The sequence below is a fragment of the Sinocyclocheilus grahami genome, unplaced genomic scaffold, assembly GCF_001515645.1.
Source record: "Sinocyclocheilus grahami isolate Dianchi unplaced genomic scaffold, SAMN03320097.WGS_v1.1 scaffold47.1, whole genome shotgun sequence".
Lineage (NCBI taxonomy): Eukaryota > Metazoa > Chordata > Actinopteri > Cypriniformes > Cyprinidae > Sinocyclocheilus > Sinocyclocheilus grahami.
Window position 1 is genome coordinate 3,571,703 of NW_015505226.1, and position 24,318 is coordinate 3,596,020.

General features: G+C 36.9%; 3 protein-coding genes and 1 pseudogene across 3 annotated transcripts; all 4 read right to left on the reverse strand.

Moving 5' to 3' along the window:
* Positions 1-207: 207 nt before the first annotated feature.
* LOC107582850 (homeobox protein Hox-B5b-like) lies at positions 208-1,460 on the reverse strand. Its single transcript, XM_016268864.1, has 2 exons — positions 878-1,460; positions 208-455 (listed from the first exon to the last, which is right to left on the reverse strand). Exons 1-2 carry the CDS (start codon positions 1,458-1,460, stop codon positions 208-210), a joined length of 831 nt encoding a protein of 276 aa, XP_016124350.1.
* A 1,386-nt stretch (positions 1,461-2,846) lies between these two features.
* Positions 2,847-3,992, reverse strand: LOC107582852 (homeobox protein Hox-B6b). Its single transcript, XM_016268866.1, has 2 exons — positions 3,572-3,992; positions 2,847-3,100 (listed from the first exon to the last, which is right to left on the reverse strand). Exons 1-2 carry the CDS (start codon positions 3,990-3,992, stop codon positions 2,847-2,849), a joined length of 675 nt encoding a protein of 224 aa, XP_016124352.1.
* Positions 3,993-11,639: 7,647 nt separating this feature from the next.
* On the reverse strand, positions 11,640-12,492 carry LOC107582851 (homeobox protein Hox-B8b-like; annotated as a pseudogene).
* A 2,602-nt stretch (positions 12,493-15,094) lies between these two features.
* Positions 15,095-23,957, reverse strand: LOC107582749 (tubulin polyglutamylase ttll6-like). The gene is made up of 16 exons (XM_016268723.1): positions 23,796-23,957; positions 22,994-23,160; positions 22,067-22,225; positions 20,427-20,464; positions 20,180-20,298; positions 19,950-20,080; positions 19,690-19,846; positions 19,456-19,599; positions 18,841-18,926; positions 18,527-18,752; positions 18,199-18,377; positions 17,405-17,593; positions 17,170-17,314; positions 16,743-16,982; positions 15,813-16,098; positions 15,095-15,703 (listed from the first exon to the last, which is right to left on the reverse strand). Exons 3-16 carry the CDS (start codon positions 22,222-22,224, stop codon positions 15,459-15,461), a joined length of 2,343 nt encoding a protein of 780 aa, XP_016124209.1. The 5' UTR covers position 22,225; positions 22,994-23,160; positions 23,796-23,957; the 3' UTR covers positions 15,095-15,458.
* Positions 23,958-24,318: the final 361 nt, after the last annotated feature.

A 24,318-nucleotide genomic window follows, 5' to 3' on the forward strand; every position in this document is an offset into this window, starting at 1 on the left:
TCCACGAATGTATAAACTTGACACACTTGACATTCACACTCATTTAATGGCAATTGTAACTAGCTTAGCATATGTGATAACAATATTCAAAAGCTGACAATTTGGAGCTGCATGGGGGAATCACACGTCGTCAGGTGATATCAACAAGCTGAAAGGTGCAGCGCTGTAACAGTAGTCGAATTTCCCAATTATTATGAAATGATTTGATCAATTTTGAAATGCGCTCCCCGCCGTAGCTAGATTCATACTTTTCAGTTTATTGTCCTTCTTCCATTTCATCCTGCGATTTTGGAACCAGATTTTAATTTGCCTCTCTGAGAGGCAGAGAGCGTGCGCTATCTCTATTCTCCTCCTGCGCGTGAGATATCTATTGAAATGGAACTCTTTCTCCAGCTCGAGCGTCTGGTAGCGAGTGTAAGCTGTTCGAGCCCGTTTTCCATCAGGTCCAGTCATATCTGGCATAAGCAAGGGCAAAGAGACAATAAGCAAACATCACCAAGCCATCAAACCTAAATGTCTGTTACATTTTGGATGTTGGACTGCTGGTTGATTCTAGATTATATTCAAGGCGACGTGCAGTTTAGTAGCCTACCATTGCATTTTATGGCTTTACTGCTGCACAATAGTTCTACATGCAGTCACCTCCCAGAGAGTGGTTATTCTCTATTTAACCTATACTTAGGTGAAACTAACGGTCCGTCTAAGCATTACTGTTTTGTAAGACAAACATTAGCAGGCTATTAAACGAATATGGAAATCTGAAGAGCAAAACATGCATTTAATCCACGCATAACCTAAATTTACGTAAGAAACAATTATCATCAAAATAATTTAATTTTGATCATGCCTAAATAAGAGATCATAGAGATGTGTATACCATGGTTAATGTGCAGCTTCCTCATCCATGGGAATATCTGTGGAGTTTGACCGTCGTTAGGTGTTGTAGTCGAGCTCGCCACAGATTCTTGCTTCTGCGTACGTGTGGTGGTGGTGGTCTGTGCTCCATCCTCGGTCTCGGACGAGACATTGGTCTCGTCTGTGTCCGCAAAATGTGTGCTGTTGCTGCTGGTGAGATTGTTGCTGTTGGTGAGTCTGCTGTTGCCGGTTGGTGTGCTCTGATCAGATGGAGGAGAGGAACCCTTCAATTCCAGAGACTCGCTGGTGGCACAAGACAGGGGATCTGGAGACGAGAGCGAGCAGCTCGACTGTCTGTACCGGGTCTCCTGACCCGGATTTTGGAAAGCATGAGAATTATCTCCAACCGCTTCGAAATGGCCATTGTTGGGACGATTTACACTAAGGTCTATTCCATTGTAGTTGTAACCGAAAGACCCGGAATGCATGCTGGTGGAGTCCCTGTAAGAAGCGTTCATTGCGCCGTTAGTACCATAATTTAGTAACTGATAGTCAGACCCATTTGGACAGCGCCCTGAGAACGAGTTTAGAAAATAAGAGCTCATTTGGATGTTTTAAAATGTCTTGATTTGTAGATCTTGGTCGTTAAAATCCAGCGCCGCACAATTTATGATGTAATAATGAATTATAGCAATGCACTGTACTTCGTTTTTGCCATGTATGCGGCCAAATATGGGAGAGCGTTAGGGCATCACGTGCCTTTGTTGACCAGTCGTAAATTCTCTCTGATGACTTCAAGAGGTAATTCATGCTCTATGGTTACAAATGATGACGAAATGATGATCGTTAGGTTCAACTCAACGGTGCCTCCCCATCGCGCCGCATCCCACGTTAGCGGAGGGCGTCACCTACTGGGAGAACTGTAAAATGACCAAACACCTGCCCATTTCGTGAAGCCTTTTACTGCATAATTCGGCAACACTGTGCTTTCACTGCATAGAACTAAGTCGTATTTCCAAACAGATTTACGATCAATTAAGGCAAAGTGTGAATATTTCACATCGTTTGTAAATTTTTGGCTCTCAAAGCAATCTTGGGTGCGTCAGCGACTTCATTTAGTCATTCAATGAAATAAATATGTGTCTTATTAACATAGGCTAGGTTAGATATTAATCGCCAAACCAAGATGTAGATCTACAAAAAAATAAAATAAAACTGGCGAGATTATTATACAATCAAACTGGCCCGTTTTACCAGCAGCAAAGCTTCAAGGAGCAGTGAAGAGATGGAAATTATATATATATATATATATATATATATATATATATAGCCTAGCATATGTATATCAGATAAATTATTTTGTGTCTTGAAGAGTGCCTTACACCAACGCATATAGGCTGATTATGAAATGTCTCTGCCTCATTATACCAGAGAAGATGCCCATGTACACATAAAGAAAAATAAACCACATAAATTGTTAAACAATCATTTTATTGACAAAATGACATTGCTAACAAAGTATGATATTATTCTTGCTGCATTCACATACACAAAAACAAAAGTGACGACCCAATAAATTAAGCATCAAAATGTCCCATTTTCTCCTTTTTCTAGCACACAACGGACTGAAATACATATTCAATGTAAGACCTTTAATCCCAAAATGTTAAACTTCGAATTTATGTTTTCTTTCAAATTATAGGCATTAGAATGTTCAGCAAGAAAACATTTGTCTCATTAGTTTAGATCGGCCAAATACAGCAAAATATATAACAGTGGTAAAAGCACCCCCCATATCTTTTACCGTCTTTACAGAGGTTGATTCAGACGCCTGTTTTAATGAAAAAGAAAGTCTTCTCTTGAAGCTTTTTTTATGTCAACATAACACTTATTAGGGTAGCTTTTTTTCTTGTTGGACAGACCAGTACTTGTTAATTAAAACTACAGGCTACATGTTATGTACAGTGTTTCTAGGGCTGCTTTTTTATCATTTATCCCGCCTTTCCACCATCCTCCTCTTCGCTGACCTTTGCGGAGTTCAGCACTGTATTCTCCTTTTTCCATTTCATTCTACGGTTCTGGAACCATATCTTTATCTGTCGTTCCGTCAAACACAGAGCGTGCGATATTTCAATTCTTCGTCTTCTGGTCAAATATCTGTTAAAGTGGAACTCCTTTTCCAGTTCAAGAGTCTGGAACCGAGTGTAGGTTTGACGACCCCTGCGGCCAGTGCTGCCAGGCATTCCTGTCAAAAAAAAGTGGAAAAAGGACACACTAAATCAACATCCAGTAAACATACAAACAGGTCGATGTAAATAATAAAAGAACACCGCTACAATTACATCATTATGATTATTACGATTACTGTTATTACTGCAGTGACATCAGATTTGACATCTGCACTTTATCTACATGTGAGAGTGGAATCTTTTAAGAAATTATATTGATAAACGTCACTGAGATACACTCAGCTGAGTATCTCTAATATCTAATAAGAACGTGGAGGAATTTACGCATCGGGTTGCTTAAAAGCGCAATATTCAGGATGCATTGGCAATTTATTTTGCCTAGGTATCACTTTTTCTAAAGACTGCAGAATGTGATCATTATATATGTTTCCTCGTTTATGTGATGACAGAGTCGTAGTGAAAAGTCATGTAAATTACGCCCCTACTTCTATGACATGCAAAACAGCGAAATTGCAAACGGGTCTTACCATTACACGAGTTCATCCTCTGCATCCACGGGTAAACCGGGGTACACGCTTTGTCTTCACTGTTAAAATACCTCTCTGCACCCTGTTCAGTGCAGTCCGTCTTGCACTGGTCCTGGGTTAGGACCAGCGAGTCTTCCAGACCTCCGATAGCGCACGAGCGGTCCGCGGTTCGGTAAATGTTGGGTGTTGTGTAGTCACAAGCACTGGTGGACCCGCTTCTCCCCAAAACACCCCCAGCTTGCTGGTAATACGAGGAGGTGTAAACCTTGTCCTGGACATTGGTAGCTCCGAACGTAGCGCTTGGATAATGTCTTAAAGGATCTGTATATCCAGAGGAATATAGCGGTATCTGACCCAAGAAAGACTCCTGTCCTCCGGGTAGAGACACGGGAAAAGTTGAGTTGACGAAATAGGAACTCATGGGGTGGCCAGTGTTATTGTCCGAGTGTTATGATTTGTTGTGTTTTATAGTCCAAGTGGTTTTTGCCATTACTTTATCTGAGATTTGGTTTTAGCCGAAGGGGGGTGGCGAGGTGCCAATCTGAGACCGCGGGGAAACGGACCAGCTGATCAGTGCCTGACCAATCCTGAGCACTTCTGACTACAGGATAACGTGTAAGGTGGGGGCCCTCTTGTTGCACAGAATGGAATCCCCAGGGCATATCAAAACACTCAGACTGAAGTGTTTTTCTCCGTTTACCGAAAAGAAACGCACCCATATCTATATAAAATGCAATAATGTTAATAAATAGTTACTTTCTATAATATATACAGGCCTACTTTATATAATAATTCATTTTCCCTCCATATTTTCTAATTTTCTCAATCGAAATATGCTGTAAACCTCAAATATGTTTGCAACTGCACGTCATTTTTCAACCTTGTCTTCAAAAAAAAAAAAAAGTACCATTTCTCAAAAATTTTCAACATTTGTATGCAGACATCTAATTGGCTCAATTTAGGTGCACGAGAGAATTTCAGAGAAGCACAGACGGACTTTCACTCGAACTTATACTGACCTTTACCCTCTTTATCTATTAAATAATACCGTACGATACAGATATTTACACATACAGCGCACTCTCTTGCTAAAAAAATTAATACAAATAGCCTAATCAAAAAAAGAATCAAATTAGGCAGACAAAAACTACGCTATCTATCCATCTATCTATCTAGTTTACATAATGGCGTTCACGTTGTATATCGAATACAGTGCAATTTTCTGCAGAAGCGCAACAACTGTTTAGTGATATCAACATAAAAACCTGCTTCAGCAATACATTATCTAACCACGCTGGACATAAAAAACAAGCAATTTTCCTATATCAATAAAAAGAATGCATGCATTGCAAACAGACAAAAGAGAAATACAAACTCAACATTAATCCTTAAGATTCGCTAAAACATACACCAACGCCATCACGAACATTTAAAATGCAGCCCGGCCCATGTTGTTTTTGTTGTCCTCTTGTTTGAAATATACACCGTCACAGATATATAACACGATTATAGAACGGATTTACATTTTATTTATTTTTTTAAATGTCTAGTGTCAATGAAATACCAAATTAGTAATAACAAATAGGCTAAATGAATTAAACATTCTTTGAATTTAAATATTTAAGTAGCCCATAACAGTTAAGCTTTTAGTTAAGACAAAAGGAAACCTCTCAGAAAAAGCTAACCATTAATCACCATTCTGTTTTGTAAATGAATACAAATGGATCTTTAGAGGTATTATTGAATATCGATAGGCTGCAGCTACGTAAGTACACAATGACGTTATTGTTGTGAGTTTATGCCTTAGAAGGCTGAGACATCTTCATATTCTTAACACTGCAACGATTCTTTTGTCGTTAATAAATAATAATAATAATAATAAATGTCTGATTAAGTAAATGCTATGTATGATTTTAGTTTTTCCTTACTCTATAGCTGAATCCAAATAACTCGTTCTTTCTTTCCGTATCATATTGTATTGTATTATTAATATAATAACTGTTAATAAAGCTTATTAACAAGGATATCGCACAATTTCAGTGCAAGGTCAATAAGAGCAGAGAAAAATCAAATATTGTAAAAGAATTAAGATTAGCAAAGACCATTCAAAATGACACCCAGGCATTAACCATTCACAGACTGCATTTGTCGATGACTTGCCCATCGTAGACACACTCTGGCTTAACACATTATCTAGGGATGCTAGAGGTCTTTGAGTCAGCCAGATCACATGCAGAGAACACCCAAACACAGAATTTCACCACAGCTACCAAATCTCGTCACTAGATGACATCACAGAGCAAGAATTGAGAAAAGGTGTGCTTCTTCAGGGATTCACCAGAACAATTACCCCTGTTATTGTAATTCCAAATCAAACGTTATTCAGATTAAGAATAACCAAATTATCTATAAAAAAAAAATTAATAATAATAAAGGTGCTACTAAATATTGAATTTTTGCTTTCCCAAAACAATGACCCTCTGTTGATGCATTTGAGGCATAATCGTCCTCACAAATGTCAAAAACATGAACCCCTCACTGATTAACTGAAAATGTCATGGGTTTAAGCAAACATTATCCAAAATCCACCAGAGTAAAAAAAGAGAGAAATAACATCATCCAACTTTTTAATAAAAAAAATCCCTTAAAATGCAGAATGAATGTGCTGTAATGCAGATTCCAGAGATGAGCCGTGCCTTTGCCATTCAGAAACTAATGCTGATTTGAATACTCAAAGTTAATGTAAATATCATATAATCATTTGAATGCAGCGGCCATCTTGCAACTAACACTAATACATCTTGTAAATAATATAATACTTCCTTTTAAGCATATATATTTTCCGCATTTTCATTGTCAGCACACAATTAGGCCTATTTGCGAATCGATACACATCTTGTTCGATCTTTTTAAAGCCCCTGAAGTCTATACGTTCATGCGAGTTCTTATCTACTTGTCTAATCTAACTTGAATGTGTTTTTATTATATATTAACGCTTTGCATCATGCTATCGCTGGGATAAGTAGAGTAGGCTACAGAAGCCTATAGGTCCAGTCCTACCTTTTCCTTCCCCGTCCATCATCGCTTCACTGGAATGATCCCAACGTCGATTAACCAGGATCACGCGTCGTATTATTGGATGTACTGGTAAAACAGACATAGCTAAAACTTGACAAATTAGAGAAGAATGAACTAAGGTCCTCAGTGAATTTTGACCCTTGCACTCTTCGCTGATGTGAAAATCTAAAGACGCTTCGTACAAGGGTGACGTCGAGCTTTCCATCCATATTAACGCACGCAATTCGCCCAGCTCAGGAGAATTTGTCTTTCCCTCTGCTTTAACTAAACGTGAAAAACATAAAGGACAGAGGTGCTACTGACTGCGCCCTGACCAAAAGAATGCTGCATTATAGCCACTTGGGAAGCAAGGGTGACGTCGAGCTTTCCATCCATATTAACGCTCGCAATTCGCCCAGCTCAGGAGAATTTGTCTTTCCCTCTGCTTGAACTAAACGTGAAAAACATAAAGGACAGAGGTGCTACTGACTGCGCCCTGACCAAAAGAATGCTGCATTATAGCCACTTGGGAAATCATAAAAAGTTCATGTTCACAGAGAGCTGCTCACGTGACCTCTGTCAGCCAATCCACTGGCAGAACCACACATAAAGTTCTATCACAAAGTTGTAAATTTTCATAAACAGCTGTGAGTTTATTGCTTTGCTTCAGCAGCAACTCGGTCGCCGCCATCTTTATTCGTTAAAACGAGAAAAAAGCACGACTTCACTTCATTAACAGCCATAGAAATATAGGCTACTATTGCATTATTTTTTTACTCGATGAAGAAGTCTATTTCTAGAATTTTAGATTTCAATTTTAGACATGGTTCATAGTCAAGCTGTGCAAAGGTTTTGCTATGTTTAATTAAACACGTTTTAAAAATGTGTAATGTTATAAAAAGGATAACCATTTACAGGAATAGGCGCTCTTTGACCAATTTGTGGCTAAAACTGAAATAAACCAAATACCCTCAAATAAAAGAGCACCATTCCCTTTTTGTCAATAGTGTGCGTTCTTTTGTCAGGTGACTTTTAGAGAAAAATAGACAAATGGAACGCGAAAGCTTTTTACAGCACTAAACATCCGTGGAGGAAAGAATTGCTTCCTGTATCTACGAACAAACACTTATTTCCGACATTTATTGGGGCAATAAAACAGTATAACCCAAAAGCCACCGAGCATGGTCTGTGGGTTATACCCTCGAGAAGGACATGCTCTTGAAGCCCACCAGTGCATGTTGTCCAGAAAGGCCCTAAAAGCAGCATACGAGGTATACATTCAGAATTATTTCTATTTCTTAATAACTTAGTTGTTATCCTTTTGTTTTGTTTGTTTGTATCTAAATTAAAATAGAGTGTAATATACTGATAACCTTTTTTAACGTCGCGTCCACTCTATATTCGTTCAAGTTTTAATTCGTTTTTATTGGGATTCAACTCATCATACATTTGAATTTGTATAGAAAGCTACAGTTTTGATTAATAGACTGCTAAGTTTTTATTCATAATTATGCATTGTCCATTTAGTGTAACAAACGACGAACTGCAAAGTGTTTTTTCGTTATTATATTCTAAAACGTAATAATTAATAAGCATCATAAGCATCTTCATTTTATGTTTCGAAATTAGTCATTTCATTACACCCAGTCTACACACTTGCTTTACACAAATAAAAGAAGATGATAATCAGATGGAATAGATTGAGAATTATATGGAATATACACATAGCCCAATTGCTGTCATAAACGATTTTAAATGTACTCGTATTCGTTAACTGTAGGTATTGTAAATAGCTTAAATATTTTTATTTACAAATATTCTAAAGTCCTTTTTACATTAGCTATATAATCTTTCAAAAGTATTCTAGTCATTAAGAGCATTCAAATAATCTTGAACACGTAGCCTAAGTGAGACGCTGTAGAATTTGACAACAAGAGACTGTGGTATAATATCTTGGAATTTTTATTTTATTTTTCTATTCATTTAGGATTTCATTACAAACTGAAAGTTGTTGCTCACACGAGATTTTTTAGATTTTTAGATTATGATCTTGATAACCTCAGAAACGTGAAAAATAGGCAGCTTTTCATAATGGATTAAAACGTCAGAAAATATATGATAGAATTATAATATTTGGAATGGTACAGTTTTTGAAAAGTCTATAAACAATGTGTCGTGCTGATAGGGCCCACGCCCTCGCCCAGCCTAAAGAAAATGCTAACTTCTGCATAGCCCAGGCCTCATTATCCGTTTTATCATTTTTCTTAAAAATATATGGGCTTTTAAAAAAAAATTGTTTTCGAGATATCTTCATGCCCTGCTCATTAAAACAACAACGAAAGAAATACATGCATTTGAAAGCATTGTAAAAATAAAATGTATATTTAGCTTCAGAGAACATAAAGAGCTCTTCTTGATCCGAACTGGAAGCCCTTTGTCCACATCAAGACTAGTTTCATATTTTGAGGACACACAGAAAATAATTATTGGTTCTCTTTTTATTTAGAACCATTTTTGTTCTGTGGGGTTCTTGGGTTGCTATGTTGTTTTCATATATTTTAAATAATGCTAATTCTTACATATAGGTCTAAAATTAAACTTTTGTTGATGTTTTGAGTGGATTCAATGTTTTGAAAAATAACATGCAACATTAATATGCCAATTATTTCATTATTTCTCTAGCACAGGTTTGGCCTAGGCAGCAGTCTCTCTTTTTGAAGAATGCTTTTCGTTGGTAGTGCACGGCTCAATGGTCGGTTCGTTTTTACGCAAATACAAACGCAGCTCAAATATGAAATTAGTGTAGGCTACCTCTGAACATATAAAGCAAAACGATCATATTAATAAAATAGGTCTACAATATAATGAAATATCTGGGCGTGCATTCAGTTTAATTAGACCTATACATTTACATTTGCATTTAATTTAAGGGGAACAATATTAAAATACGAGCACTTTTGCAAAGCTTCGAGTCTTTCTTTAGAATGCCAACTTTGAATTTTCACGTTGTTATTGCTTGATATCTTTGGTTTGAAATGATAGATATATGAAAATTCAATCATTTTAGATCTCTTTTTATGTTATGATGTTTTTATGTTCAACTTTTTATTTCAACAAATTTACATTTATGCATTTAGCAGAAATACAACAAATAAAAAATATTAAATCAACTTCAAATTACACTATACACACTCTCAGAAAAAAAGGTACAAAAGCTGTCACTGAGGCGGTACCTTTTCAAAAGGTACACTTTTGCACCCTTTATTACACTTTAGGTACTTGTATGTATCTTTAAGGTACCAATGTGGACTCTTTAGGTACAAAGGCGTGCCTTTTGAAAAGGTACCACCCCAGTGACAGATTTTGTACCTTTGTTTCTGAGAGTGCACCAGAGTAAATTATACACCCAATTTATAGACCAGAGTGCACAGAGGAAAGCTCCGAGTTCAGTATCTTCAAATATTTAATCTCAGTCAATGAATATCCTATAGACCGAAGACAGTCAAAAGCTCTGAAAGAAAGGTATCATAATTAAGAGGCATCTGGCACTTGCTGTCCATAAACGACGAGACAGAGATTGAGACCAGACTGCTCGGGAATCCAACCAGAGTAATAAAAGCCTGTAAACTGCCTACATGAAACGAAGTGCTCATATTGAACTTTTGGCTTGGGGTCAAATGGTTTTGGTCGACACTTTGTTGTCAATATATACGTGATACGTAAATAAAAAAGTAGCCTATACAGGATAGATGTTCGATATTTGTTCATTAATATTATTGCTTTCTTATGCTTGTAGTGGCTTTAAGCATAACTCACAATTATCATTTTTAAGTACTATAATATCGCCAGATCCAGTTGCTTAAAACAGCTTTAAAACTTTTTACCAGGCGACTTAGAGAAAGTAGACCACCCATGTTTATTGCAATGCATCTCACATGAGAGAATGTGTAAGACCGTTTTGTGAAAGGTCCTTTTTTAATATTTGGGATTTTTATGTGATTTATACAATCTACGTAATTGTATTTTTTTATATGATTCTTTTACAATCCTTTTTATGTGTTTTATTTACAATTGACTTTTTTCTATTATTATATGATTCATTTACAATTGACTTAATTCTATTTGAGGATTACAGATTAAAAACTATTTCCAAATGAAATACATTATAGGCGATACGTGCAATCGAGGCTTTTGTGTTGGTTTACTTTGGTTGTAAAGTGACAATAATTTGGGTTGCTTGTGTTCTGGAAAAAAGAAAAAAAACTTTCAAGACAATCCAGTGGAAGAGGAAAAAAGAACAAAGACGAAGGGATTCTTTTCTTACATTTTATTGTGGCTTCTTTCAGGAACCACTTCCAGTTGAAGACAATAGAAAATACAATTGAACAGTGCTTCACAGAACTGCAATATCAAATATTTACACAGCATTTTTTTTTTAGAATATAATTGTGCGTTTGCACCATCCCATCTCAGGAAAGCATAACGCATGGATACACTGACAAAATGATTGACGCAATGACCCATATATTAGGTAGTTCGGTTGAAGATCTGTAAACCTGAATAATACTTTTTGAACAGTAATTAACAATCACAAAAAGTGCATTTTCTTACAGTTAGAGATACAGTAATGCACTCACTAATGTTGATTCCTCACCCCATCTTATAGGCTATAACAGAGTTACTGAAGAAAACATATTTTGGATTGCAGACCATACAGCCTTCGCCTCAAATGCCCTTCACTGCAACAGTAACCTCAAGAGTAATCTACTCGAGGACAAACGCACCAGTGGAACCTTACAGATCTGAGATTGAGTCATCAAATCATATTAAGCGGAAACAATCAACGTTAGAAAACAGAACTGCCTTATACGTTTGCAGTAAATGTAATGATTGGTTTTGTATTCTGCCTTTGCGTGTCGACAGACGTCATTTGCAACCTCAGACTTTTATATAAATTGCAATTGATCGACTGCAGTGATGTTTCTTTTTTCTTTTTTTAATAGTCAACAGACTATTTAGAATGACTGGAAGTCTCCGAGTCCTCTTCTCCTGATGTGTGTTTTTCTGATGCCTGGCTCCCCTCTTGCCCCTCTCTCTCAATTAGTTCTTGTTCCGCTTTGCTGCAGGGAAACTTGTCTTTGTTGTGTTCTTTTTTCCACTTCATACGTCTGTTCTGAAACCAGATCTTCACCTGCCTCTCAGTGAGGGCCAGTGCGTGAGACATATATCTATCTGTGTAAATAAAATATAGCCATACAACTCTCACAGCTTCTAGTCATTGGCATTAAACAACGTGTACGGAGCAATCAGGATTTTTTAAAGGGGTGCTAATTCCTCATAGGTGCCATAAAGCGTTTAATTGGGGGTAATAAGTAGGCACACCATTGTCTATAGCGTTTTATGTAGGACTATAACAGACTAGGTGTTTCACTCATCTCACCTTGTGGTCTCATCCATGGGAAGAGCTGCGCTGTGCACGGTTCTGCACTTTCCAAATCATCCCTGATACTGTTGACCTTTAAATGACAATCCCCAAACTGCGTAAAATCCGCATCTGGTGCGCTGAAGAACGACTGTCTCTGTAAACTGTCCTGGCCCAAGATGTTTCCCGTGGCATCTCCAGGGTAAGCTACTGCGCACGGGTTCTGTTGGTAAGACGCGTGGGAGAAGGATGATGCACCGTGGTGGTAGAATTCCGGGAACTGCGCCGCGTGCTGAAACGCAGATCCTGAGTTGTGACCGTACAGCACAGATGGTCTGCCTCCCAGATCCGGCGCGTACCCCGAGCAGTCATAGTAGTTGGAGCGCAGAGAATCGCCTCCTTTAAATTTAGTGAAGAGGGAATTGACGAAGTAAGAACTCATTGCCTGCAAGATCAACTCCCCGAAGAAGGAACTTTGACAACTATTGAGACCAAGCAGTCTCTTGATGAATAATGTTAATTGAGCAAAGGCAGGTCTGTTGTTACAATAAAAATGAATTCATCCAGGTGGAAATTATATGCATAAAATGTCGTAAATATTCATAGCTGCGCCCACATGACTCCTTAGTGATGGTCCCCGAGCAATAAATTGTTTTCCGTTTTTACTCTCTTTGATAGTGAGTTGCATTTCATATGGGCGTTAGTTATCGATTCCTTATATCATTGGATGGGCTCGACATCTCCAAACAGACAAAGCGCGATCTTGCGAAAGGAAGAGCAGGAGAGACTGAAAAGGAGAGATGAAAAAGGGGAGAGAGGGAGCTCTTGGGGAGGTAGAGGGGGAGGTGGAGTAGGACTGTTATTGGTAAACCATTTCAGTGCCAGCCAAGAGCACATATAGCCTACACGACAAACGAAATGTTTCCAGCGGGCAAACAAAAACAGATTTATTCAGGTTGATCGTATGATGTATTAGACCATATTTGTCATCACATTCATGTGTATGGTTTGATGATTAAGATATTCGTCTGTCTATTAGTCTAATGCAATGTAGGCTACTGCAAATACTTCTATAGCCTACTTCGTTTAGAAAATGTCATCAAGTGTGTACGAGTGAGTGGATTCAAAGGTGGAAAGGATTTAACTCATAGAAGCTAAGAATAGACCCACCCATGATAGAGAGGAGGTCCTTTTAATATTTCTAATTTTATGTAATTGCTTCACAAGTTTTCATTGACTATTTACATGTAAAAAAAAAATAAAAAAAAAAAAAATATATATATATATATATATATATATATATATTAAATTGATATTTTTGTAAAACGAGTAAAGTGTGTGAATCTCTCTTCAGGTCAGGCTGGGGAAAGGCGCGTTGTCTTGACTAGAGTAACACCGCCATCGTGTGCTGAACATTGTAAGTTTCGAATATATTCAAAGATTCTGCTCATCTAGAACAACAGGATAATGCAATACTCTTAACGAATCCACGAGCACAAAACATTCAGCCAACAATATTTTTTGCTTTTAAATGTGATTATTTCTTAGGCTATCGAAAAACAAAAAATAGTTAGAGTGTAAGTTACTTTGGGTGTTTTTTCCTCTCTGTCTGTTTGCACCATGAGGGGGAAAAGTAGAACGGAGTAATTTTCTGGAGAAAATGAGAAAGCAAACAACGCGTTGCTGAACAGCTGCAAGATATTTGCATACCACAGTTGCTTTCATTTTCTACATTTACTTTACGAGCAGAGGAACAACTAATTCGATTTTACTGCCTTCATTTTATGCACTATCAATAGGCCTCTGTTTCAAAAAGACAGCTCCTCTCTGCATTTACCCCGCATTACTCTGTAAAAACAACCACTTATTATGATGATTATTATGATTATTATTGTTGTTAAAGAACCTGTTAAATAATATATATTTTTTTATATTCTTCAATATATTCCTATTCTTTAATAATAATAATAATACATTAATTTGCAAAAGTATAAATTAATAATGAGTGTTTTTAATATTATAATTTGCAATCTTATTAGTCTTTTGGTGCTTATATCAGATTACACCTCTAAAACTAATCTGGTATGTGGATGTTGAAGCCAATTACATTTTTTATTATTTAAAAAAAGGATTAGAAACTGTTCATATCTGAATAATTTTAAGCTTACATAGGACAAAACATTTCAATAGAAATATTTTTAAAATTAATTTGAAACTCATTTTAAAATAAGATTGAAATGCTACAAAACTATTCATGAGTGTTCAGCCATGAGATGAAATTACAGAGGATTTCTGCAGCCAGTTTGTTTCTGCGTGCGATTAAAGAAATCCCGCATACCTAATATTTTCATTAGATTTCTATTATTTGCTTTTACATTTTTGATAGATTACAACTTAAGTTGTATTTTTGTTTTTTGTATTTTAATTGAATAAGTGGTGTAATGCTCATCTAGCTAGTAATCTCCTGTGATGTTAAAACCAAACCACCTTTGACCCTTACCCATAATTCTGTATGACTGCCCTCTTTATATGTTTGTATATTTATGATGATATAAATTCAACATGACTAACATTTATGCTCTAGCTCTGTACTTAGGTGATATTTACCATCATCTTCTACTGCAATATGTAACCAGTTCAAAATCCATTAATTTAGAGAAAAATACATTATTTTTGTTTTTAATGAAAAAATAAATACATTATAATGTTTTACTACTATACAAACGTTTACCTAAGCCCCCCTACGTTTGATAATGTTTTTGGGAAACATGTAGTGGAGATTAAGTACAATTTGCCTGCTGATAAAACTCCACTTTAGCTAAATTTCCTTTTTCTTCATTTTTGTATTCATTTAGAAACTCTGATATTTAATAACAAAATCTATCAAATCTGTTTGGCAGCACAGAATTAAACCTAAAGAAATAGCTTACTCAAAAGTGTCAGGATTAGGATAGTTCTCCCTTGAAGTGTTAGGATTTGCATGCTAGAAATAATGAACAAAATACTATAAAAAGTTCTATAGAAATGTTTATTTATATTGGCTCAGTTTGACATGAAATAAAAATAAAAGCATGTTCACATTAATTTATATTAAAATCTTTCACTTATGGCTTCTTTCAAACTAAGAATGTGCAGTAAGAAAAAACATTAAGGGTTACAACAAGCATCTGCCCACTGCATTGCCAAAAGTCGTTTCCTGACTAAACGTAACCAAGTTGACAATACGGAGAGATGGCTTCCTATTAAGAGTGAACTTTCACATTTTCAGTACGGAAGACAGTTGAATGCAGACCTTCTCACCTTCTATTCCTGATTTATTTCTGACATCTCAACACCTTCCTTAGTCTGTATTCTCCATACTCATTTTATGGAATTGCTTGTTAATGTTGAGCTTGTACACGTCTTGGGTCAGTGGCTGTGCTCATGCGGGGGGACTCTGCGAGGGGCCTTTTGAAGGGCGTGGGAGAGGTGTGGCCTGGGGACAAGAGGAGCAGGGGTGGAAATGACATAGAGAGATTTGGGGTCACGGAACATCGTGGCACCCTGTGTTCGCCCTAGAATGAGGGGAGGCACTCCTAGAATTGACGCTCTCACTCTCGACTCAGCCAAAGAGGAACTCATGCTGCCCTGACGCCAAGCGAAATAACCATTTACTGTAAGTAGAGAAAGAAGAGAGGTGTATTATTTTCTATGAATCACTCCTTTTCTAGTTTTATGATATGGGAGTAAAAGAGCCAGAGAACTATTCAAAAAGTTAATCACTTGTCAAAGGTATCCGTTGAGCACTAGTAGCCTTCATTAGACCAGCAGATGCCTGCCGCTCTGCATTTAATGCTGCCATCTCTTCCACCCCACAGTGTTTCAGACCTCCCGGTTCAGTCTGGACTGGCTGGAGCAGACCATGTTCTAGAGAGGGCCACGGCTTTCGGTTTTGCAGCGGCTGGGAATGTATACACTGCAGGCAGGGCTTAGCTTTTGTAGACAACTTCTGCTGCATCATAGTGCAGAAGTTCTTCTGCCTCCAAGAAAACTCTGCAATGGAGTCCAACTGGATAGAGAAAGTAGGAACATTTTATATTAAGGCAGTTTAGCATATTGTCCAGTAAGAAAGGAGAATTTGCTTATTTTTTTCCCCTGCAGAACACAAAATAAAATATTTTAAAGAACGTTTGAGCTGTTTTTATATATAGAGTGAAACTCAATGGGGTCCAAAACAACACCGGACCAGTGTTGTTACATCTAAAACTATTAAAAATTATATTTGGTAATTGAAATAAAATAAAGTATATTTATGAAAAACTTAAATGAAAATTAAACATTTTAATTGAAATAATGATGTTTAAGTAGTAAATGGCCAATGAACTAAAACTAAAATAAAAAAATAAAGCTTAATATAAATATCTAAAAAAAGAAACTGATAAAAATGACAAAAGCACATTAAAAATGACTAAAACCTAAACTAAAATTAAAATGAAAACGGAAGATTTTAAAATGAAAAGCTAATTCAAAATATGAATAAATTCTGTATATAAATAATACTAAAATAACACTGCATTGGACTCCATTGATGGACATTTTTGTGTTTCAAAAAAAAAAAGATACAGGTTTGAAACATCGTGAGGGTGAGTAAATAATGACAGGATTTTTGGGGGTGAACCATCCCTTTGATACAGGATTGTTTTGCTCACATACCTTGTGATCATGTTTGCAGTGTAGGGGAAAGCTGGTTTGTTCGCGTGAGTGGTTGATAAGTTCGGTAAGATGATTGGCACTTTGAAGTAGCTGGCGCACCTGGTTCACCACACCCATGTTCAGCAGCAGAGTCTCTCGCTGGTGAAGTTCACTGACTCTCTCTGCCTCCTCTTCCTCCGTTAGGTCAAGAGCAACAGGTGTCTCTCCCCTCAAGGTGGTCTGCTCTAGCATAGCTGGTAGCTAAAGAAACGGATCACACCACATGGAATTCATTAGTCATTTATAAGTTCAAATATAGACACCAGGGTCTCTCTAGTGGTAGGTCAAAGGAACTGAATGTTTAGTCAACCAAGGAAACTTGAAATACATAATGCAAACAATTGTTATAAGCGCACATATAAACACAAGATTAAAAAGAATGACTCACTGAAACAGGGTATTGGTGCGAGGGCTGAAGTGTTCTTGGTTTTGCTCTTTCACCTGCAGATTCACCTTGAAGATCCTGCTTACGTGATCCCTTCTTTTCCTGTTCTTTCTGCTCCTGCTTCAGATGCAACTCCTGCAGCTGGTGCCTACAGATACACACGTTTTGAATGACTTCTGCTGTTGTTTGAAATGAGCTTGATGTATTTCTGCAATGCCATCAAGCAGTATGTGCACACCTGGCACACTCCTCCCTGGCTTTGGAGGCTGCAGTCTCCTGGAAGAGTGAGCTGCTGTGTTGAAAATACTTTTCATATTTCTCCCCTCCTTCCCGAGGGAAGATCCGCCGGAATTCACCCATGTGTTTTGCTTCATATTTCTCCATCTGCTCCACACTAGCAGCCTGTAACTGACGAAGCTCCTCATTCCTTGTGAGGCGAAACAAACATGAAAGTTTATGTAAGATGTAGGTTACTGCACAGTCATCATATAACTAGTATGGAAGTCCACTTCTGCCATGAAAAAAGGGTAATTGTGACTTTATCTCACAATATTTGTTTTTCACAGTTCTGAGTTTAAACCTCACAATTTTGAGTTAACCTCGCAATGTAGATGTTTTTCTCGGAATTGTGTTTATAGATATAAACAATTACATAATATACATTATATAAGCAATTTGGACATTGTCTTGAAATTCTGAATTTACATCTCACTATTCTGTACCAAAACATTTCTTGAATGAATTCTGCATTTTGTGATAGACAGATCCTTTCATACATGAAATTAGGCACCCGTTTAAAGACATATGAACTCAGAAGAAAAAAGTATTGCGAGAAGATAACACAATATTCTGAGAAAAAAGTCAGAATTATGAGATTTGAATTGATAAAAGTTTGAATTGCGAGATCCATCCATTCTCCAAATCCTCTATAAGGTTGGATTACGAGATGAAAAACTGTACGTTTTGTTCTGTGGTGGAAATGGCCTTCCATATACCTTTCCATAAAAGTGCAGCTGTGTTTTTTTGTGGTACCTGGCCTCTCTAGAGCGGTTCTGCTGGAGTCTCTCCTTTACCCGGCGCTTCTCCTCCTCTGTGATCTTCCTGCGGTCACAGGCCCCCAGGTTAATCAGCACCAAAGTGTCATACAGCAGGCTGTCCTTCACCTCCCGGTCTAAACGGGAGTCGGTGGTGAAGCTGGGCGAATGGTTGACCTAAAGACAGTGTTTAAAAGGTTGCACCACAGCTAGAATGAAAGCAATTCACATAAGCTTTTGTTGTATTAAAAAGTCACAAAAATGGTCTAAAATACTTTATACGGTGATCTGAGCCTCAAATAAAAAGCCTCAAAAGAAACACATACCTCAAGTAGCCAAGGTTTAAGTCGACGGTCCAGTAACACATCAAATCCTAAGATCTCAAAGCAGGCACTTCCGGATGCATGATTGGGGAAGCAGGTGTGGTAGTTGTGTTTGAGAATGGGGTGGGCTGATATTAGTGTCTTAATGATGACATCCTCTATGTCCGTCCAAATCTTCTCAGTGTCATAACTCATGGCTTCCATGTGCTTCTTGAAGCTGGAAAGTTTCCTATGAGGACGGAATTGAAAAATGGTTTTCTGTACAGTTTTAAAGAAAAATAGCTGAAAATCATAATCTGCGAGAACACACAGAATACCGTTTGCTGCCGGTATCTTCATCACGCACAAAGTTTTCACTATGCTTGTTGATGGCATAGTTAGTTAAGTGCATGCAAACATCCTCCTGTAGAGTTGCATAAAGAAATGTAAATTAAAGAGTCAAATTAACCACTGGTTTTAAAGGGCTAGTTCATCCAAAAATTCAAATTAGCCCATAAATCACTCACCCTCAAGTCATCCTAGGTGTACAGTGGTGTGAAAAAGTGTTGGCCCCCTTCTTGATTTCTTATTTTTTTGCATGTTTGTCACACTTTAATGTTTCAGATCATCAAATATTTAAGAAAAAAAAAAAGAAATCAGGAAGGGGGCCAACACTTTTTCACACCACCGTATATGACTTTCTTCTTTCAGACGTATTTTTTATATAACTCCGACTGGATTCGTCTGAAAGAAGAAAGTCATATACACCTAGGATGACTTGAGGGTGAGTAATTTATGGGCTAATTTTCATTTTTTGGGTGAACTAACCCTTTAAGTCAATATTTCAATACAAGCAATTTTTGTAGATTAATTTTGTTTTTTAAGAACTATCAATTACAACTAAAATGCAACTGTTGCAAGTTTGTATATTTACTGTTTTTAGAGCCCCTCACCAAATTGTTGCCAGTGGGCTCAGTATATTGAGTGGTGCAGAAACGGGCTAGTCCCTCATTGTACATGAAGATACGGAAGGGGTCACAGCTGGTCACTAATACATAAATGCGCAGGTCAAACTTGAACCCATCAATGATGAACGGCTGCAGAAACAAAGATTAAATTAAAAAAAAAATTATTCTATCTATTTTTTTTATTTATTTTCAATCTAATTGGATATTAGATTGAGTTACCTTGGATATGTACACCTGGCAAATCATGTGTTCTCCCGGCCGAATATCTTTGTTGGACTTGGTAAGATAGATACCACGACCTTGGCAACCTGAGTCTGGCTTGCAGATATACGTTTTGTGCTTTTTGGCTCTGGTGTAGGCTTGGAAGTCACTATAACTGAAGGACATTGAGAGAGTGGGGGAAAAGGCATAAAGATTAAAACGTTCTTTTTATGCTTATTAAAAGATTTGATTGTATGATTGAACTCGAATCGACTCACTCTGCGGGGAGGCACCATGTGCGAGGAAAGATGTTGTACTCCTTCGGGAAGAGTTTCAGCATACGGTTCATATTGCGTGCGAGCAAGTCCTTCCTGCAGATTTCATTCATGCCAGGAAAATGGTTGATTTTCTGTGAAGGGGAAATTTAGGCATTTTGTAAACCAAGGGGGAACGAGTGAAACTGAACAGGACACTAAATAAGAGAAGAATGATTTTTGGCAGCAAACACCTGGTAACGTTTCATATCCATGACCCTGTCTAGTGAGACAGAGCAGTCGGTCCAAAACAGGGTCCAGTCTTCTCCTTCTGCAGCCTCTCGTAGCCCATATCTGCGAGCAGCCCGACGCACTTAAAAAAAAAAAAAAAAAACATGCCATTGCATAAACACAAATGTTGTGTCAAAGCTTTAATATTACAGGTAATTTTGAGACTATATCCAAAAATGTTTGGAGTTAAAATCACAGAGCAAAACTTACCACTCTCATATTTGCAGTTGGTGAGATTTATCCACAGTCATCTGAAAAAGAGGAAGAGGACAAAGAGACAGACCTGTGCATTGTTTGGGAGTTGAAAAGCTTTCTTGTTATCCACTACACAACAATTTTTGTTTAACAACAACAATTTTGTTAAAAGGTCCCGTACCTTCTAATTCAACTTACTTCATCTAAAAGATGATCAACATTGTTGCTGTATTTATTAATCTAAATTAATTTATTAAACTGCTACTGTTCATTGTTAATTCATGTTTGTTCATTATACATTATTGATTGATTAATTCCTTCATTCTGGGTCGTGGTCATTATACTTTTGCCAATGCTACTTTATACAACTTGAAATGTTAAAAATGCATGTTGGAATGAACATTAACTTAAATTAATAAATGCTGTTCATGTTCATTGTTAGTTCATGATACTTATTGCATTAACTAATGTTGTGACTTGTGACGTATTGTGACTTGTTACAGAAATATTTTATGTACACTACTGTTCAAAAGTTTCAGGTTAGTACTTTTTTTTTTTAAAGAAATTAATACTTTTATTCACCAAGATTGCATTAAATCAAGACATTTGGTGACACATGTCACATGACAATAAAGACATTTACAATGAATTATTAAAAGATTTCAATTTCACATAAATTTAATTCAGTTTTTAACTTTCTATTCATCAAAAAGTCCTGAAAAAATGTATCACAGTTTTTTTTTTTTAAATAATAACATAAATGTTTTCAACATTGATAATAATAAGAAATGCTTCTTGAATACCAAATCAGCATATTACAATGATTTCTGAAGGATCATGTGACTGAAGAAATGGTTGCTGAAAATTCAGCTTTGCCTTTACAGGAACTAATTTTTAAATATACTGAAATAGAAAACAATTATTTTAAACTGTAATACTATTTCCACACTATTACTGTTTCTTACTAACTTAAATTAATAAATGCTGTTAATGTTCATTGTTAGTTCATGATACTTATTGCATTAACTAATGTTGTGACTTGTGACGTATTGTGACTTGTTACAGAAATATTTTATGTACACTACTGTTCAAAAGTTTCAGGTTAGTACTTTTTAAAAAAAAATAAATTAATACTTTTATTCACCAAGATTGCATTAAATCAAGACATTTGGTGACACATGTCACATGACAATAAAGACATTTACAATGAATTATTAAAAGATTTCAATTTCAAATAAATTTAATTCAGTTTTTAACTTTCTATTCATCAAAAAGTCCTGAAAAAATGTATCACAGTTTTTTTTTAAAATAATAACATAAATGTTTTCAACATTGATAATAATAAGAAATGCTTCTTGAATACCAAATCAGCATATTACAATGATTTCTGAAGGATCATGTGACTGAAGAAATGGTTGCTGAAAATTCAGCTTTGCCTTTACAGGAACTAATTTTTAAATATACTGAAATAGAAAACAATTATTTTAAACTGTAATACTATTTCCACACTATTACTGTTTCTTACTGTATTTTTGATCAAATAAATGCAACCTTGGTGAGCATAAGAGACTTATTTCAAAAATATTTTCAAAATTTGACCAACCACTAACTTTTGAACGGCAGTGTATATGAACACCATAACAGAAATGGCTTACTTCTTTTTTCTCTTTTTCTTCTTGTTCGCTGCAGGCAGAGGGATTGGTGTGTTACAGGGCTCTGCATGAGTGTCACTTCCCCAGCCTTCTCCCTCCACCCCTGGATCAGGCTCACACCTCCACATTTCACTCACTGAGTGCTCCGCTGGTGTCCCCATTCTGAAAACAAACATAAAAGTTTGATGAAGACTGAGCGAAGCCTGAGAAACTTCTAGATTTAGTGAAACACCTGTTTAAGAACTTATGAGCTGAAAGACCTAACATCACTACGTGACGTCACATCTCCAATGTGAATCTTAATCAAGCCTATCTGTAGTGTGCGCATGTAAAGGGCAAAATGCTAAGGTTTAGAATCATATTTCTGTCCCCATTTCTCTCCATAGATGAGTACCCCACATCTGTCAACGACATGATTGAGGCTGTCACTTCATACTTCAACAAACTCATATTTTAAGCAATTAACCATTTCAATGGGTTAAATAATTTGACACCATTGATATAGACTTGACTTGATATTTAAAAAGAATAGGCACACATCTTGCACAGTGACATCACTGAGGTCCAGCTCATGTTATAGGTGCTTCTGCAAGTGTCAGTTAGATGAGGGAACGAGAGTAAGACTTCTGAGAGACCTTCATCATGTAACTGTATTCTGATCTAGTGAACTAGATCATCCTGACCCTGACCTCTTGGCCCTGAGCTCAAATGAAATGGCTTTGCGATCTTATTAGGTAGGCAACATTTGTTCAGTGAGAAGGAAAAATAAATAATAAACACATTTTCAAGGAGAACCGTCTCACCGTGATCCATTAAATATTACAAGAAAAACACAAAATGACTTTTTGACAGCACTGATCAAATGTAACATTTAAAACCATCAATTTATCCAATAAAATGTAAACATTTTATAACTGATTCAAAACTTACTGTAACCCGTGATCTCTTCAGAAGGAGGGCAGCAGTGCTGGCAGTCAGATCACAACCCTCTAAGATGGAAAATTCTCCTGTCCACACCGATTAGCTTTATCTGTCCAGTGGAAGTGGCTTTCATCCTCCCCACTGCGAGCTGTCGTCTGGGTACTGGCACGTAATACCTGACAAAAAGGAACAAATTCGCCTCTTCTGTGATGGGTGGCCCAACTTGGATATACTTACAAGCTGACATGCTGAAACCTCAAGATCAAGTGACCTATTAGAAACACAGGAGACCTAAACCTGATACATGAAGATGAAAATGAAGGCCAGGAGGTGAGCAAGAATCAGAGAAGAAAGACAATCCCTACTTGTCAAACGTGATGAGAAAAGTGGTTGGTTCGTGGTCCAAACAAGCATATATATAAAGAAGTTGTTGGTTACACTACACTCTGATCTGCACAATACAGTAAGATGAAATAAGAGAAGTTAATATAATAAGGACATCCGTTCAAACGCTGCATAATTATGGACGTTTCTCAATTATATCAAATTCCTCAATCATTACAAACAAAATAGATAAATCAAAAATTTTAATTATCAGATGAATAACTAATGTTGTAACATTACAAGAAGCAGAAAGCAAATAAACACTTTTTTTCCCAGTCCACCCTGAAATATCCTGTGACACTGAAGTAACACTCACATTGTAATTATAATGTCTTACGGCACTTTAAAACAATCTAAAGGTATTTTAGGACATGTTTTATTCTTTGAAAAACTAACTAATCATAACACATAAATAGTTTTGAACTACCTTTTTGCAATGTTGCAAGCCTGGCTAAACCAAAATAATGGCGCACTTGATTCCCTTGCGTTGCTAGTCAGTGCACGACTTTCCCTGTACAATTGCCATGGCAACAGAACGCGTTTCAAAAGCAGGTTAGCCAGCTAGCAGGCTATTATTCTTAATTAAATAAACCCAATGTGTCCAGTAGAATTAATGTACACACCTGTTGCTGTCCTTGTCAAAATGCAGCGGTTTCAGCGGGGGCAGGATCACGGATTTAGATGGCTCATGTTTTTTTTTCCATGCTTACAAATGTTGCCAAGTGCTCGCTGCAGAACACATGATCTAGGGGGCGTGGTTAAATCCAGATCCAACTCTTCCCACCTTGCATATACCTAAACCTACCCGTCTCCACCTAGATTCCTAAACCCACCCATCTCCACCCCTAAACCTAGATGTGGATCCAACCACGCCCCCTGGATCTTGCGTTCTGCAGTGAGAGGCTACTGGAGAGCTCTGAAAACGAAACGAGAGCGCGAGGTCAGGGGAA

Bases quoted from the DNA above. Each gene is read 5' to 3' on its own strand.
- LOC107582850 (XM_016268864.1), bottom strand. From the start codon at position 1,460: ATGAGCTCTTATTTTCTAAACTCGTTCTCAGGGCGCTGTCCAAATGGG. The intron at 456-877 runs GTATACACATCT...TGCTTATGCCAG, and splicing joins GAAGCTGCACATTAACCATG to ATATGACTGGACCTGATGGA.
- LOC107582852 (XM_016268866.1), bottom strand. From the start codon at position 3,992: ATGAGTTCCTATTTCGTCAACTCAACTTTTCCCGTGTCTCTACCCGGA. The intron at 3,101-3,571 runs GTAAGACCCGTT...TTTTTTTGACAG, and splicing joins GAGGATGAACTCGTGTAATG to GAATGCCTGGCAGCACTGGC.
- LOC107582749 (XM_016268723.1), bottom strand. From the start codon at position 22,224: ATGGGGACACCAGCGGAGCACTCAGTGAGTGAAATGTGGAGGTGTGAG. The intron at 20,465-22,066 runs GTAAGCCATTTC...CTTTTTCAGATG, and splicing joins AAGAAAAAGAGAAAAAAGAA to ACTGTGGATAAATCTCACCA. The intron at 20,299-20,426 runs GTAAGTTTTGCT...TTTTTTTTTAAG, and splicing joins CAACTGCAAATATGAGAGTG to TGCGTCGGGCTGCTCGCAGA.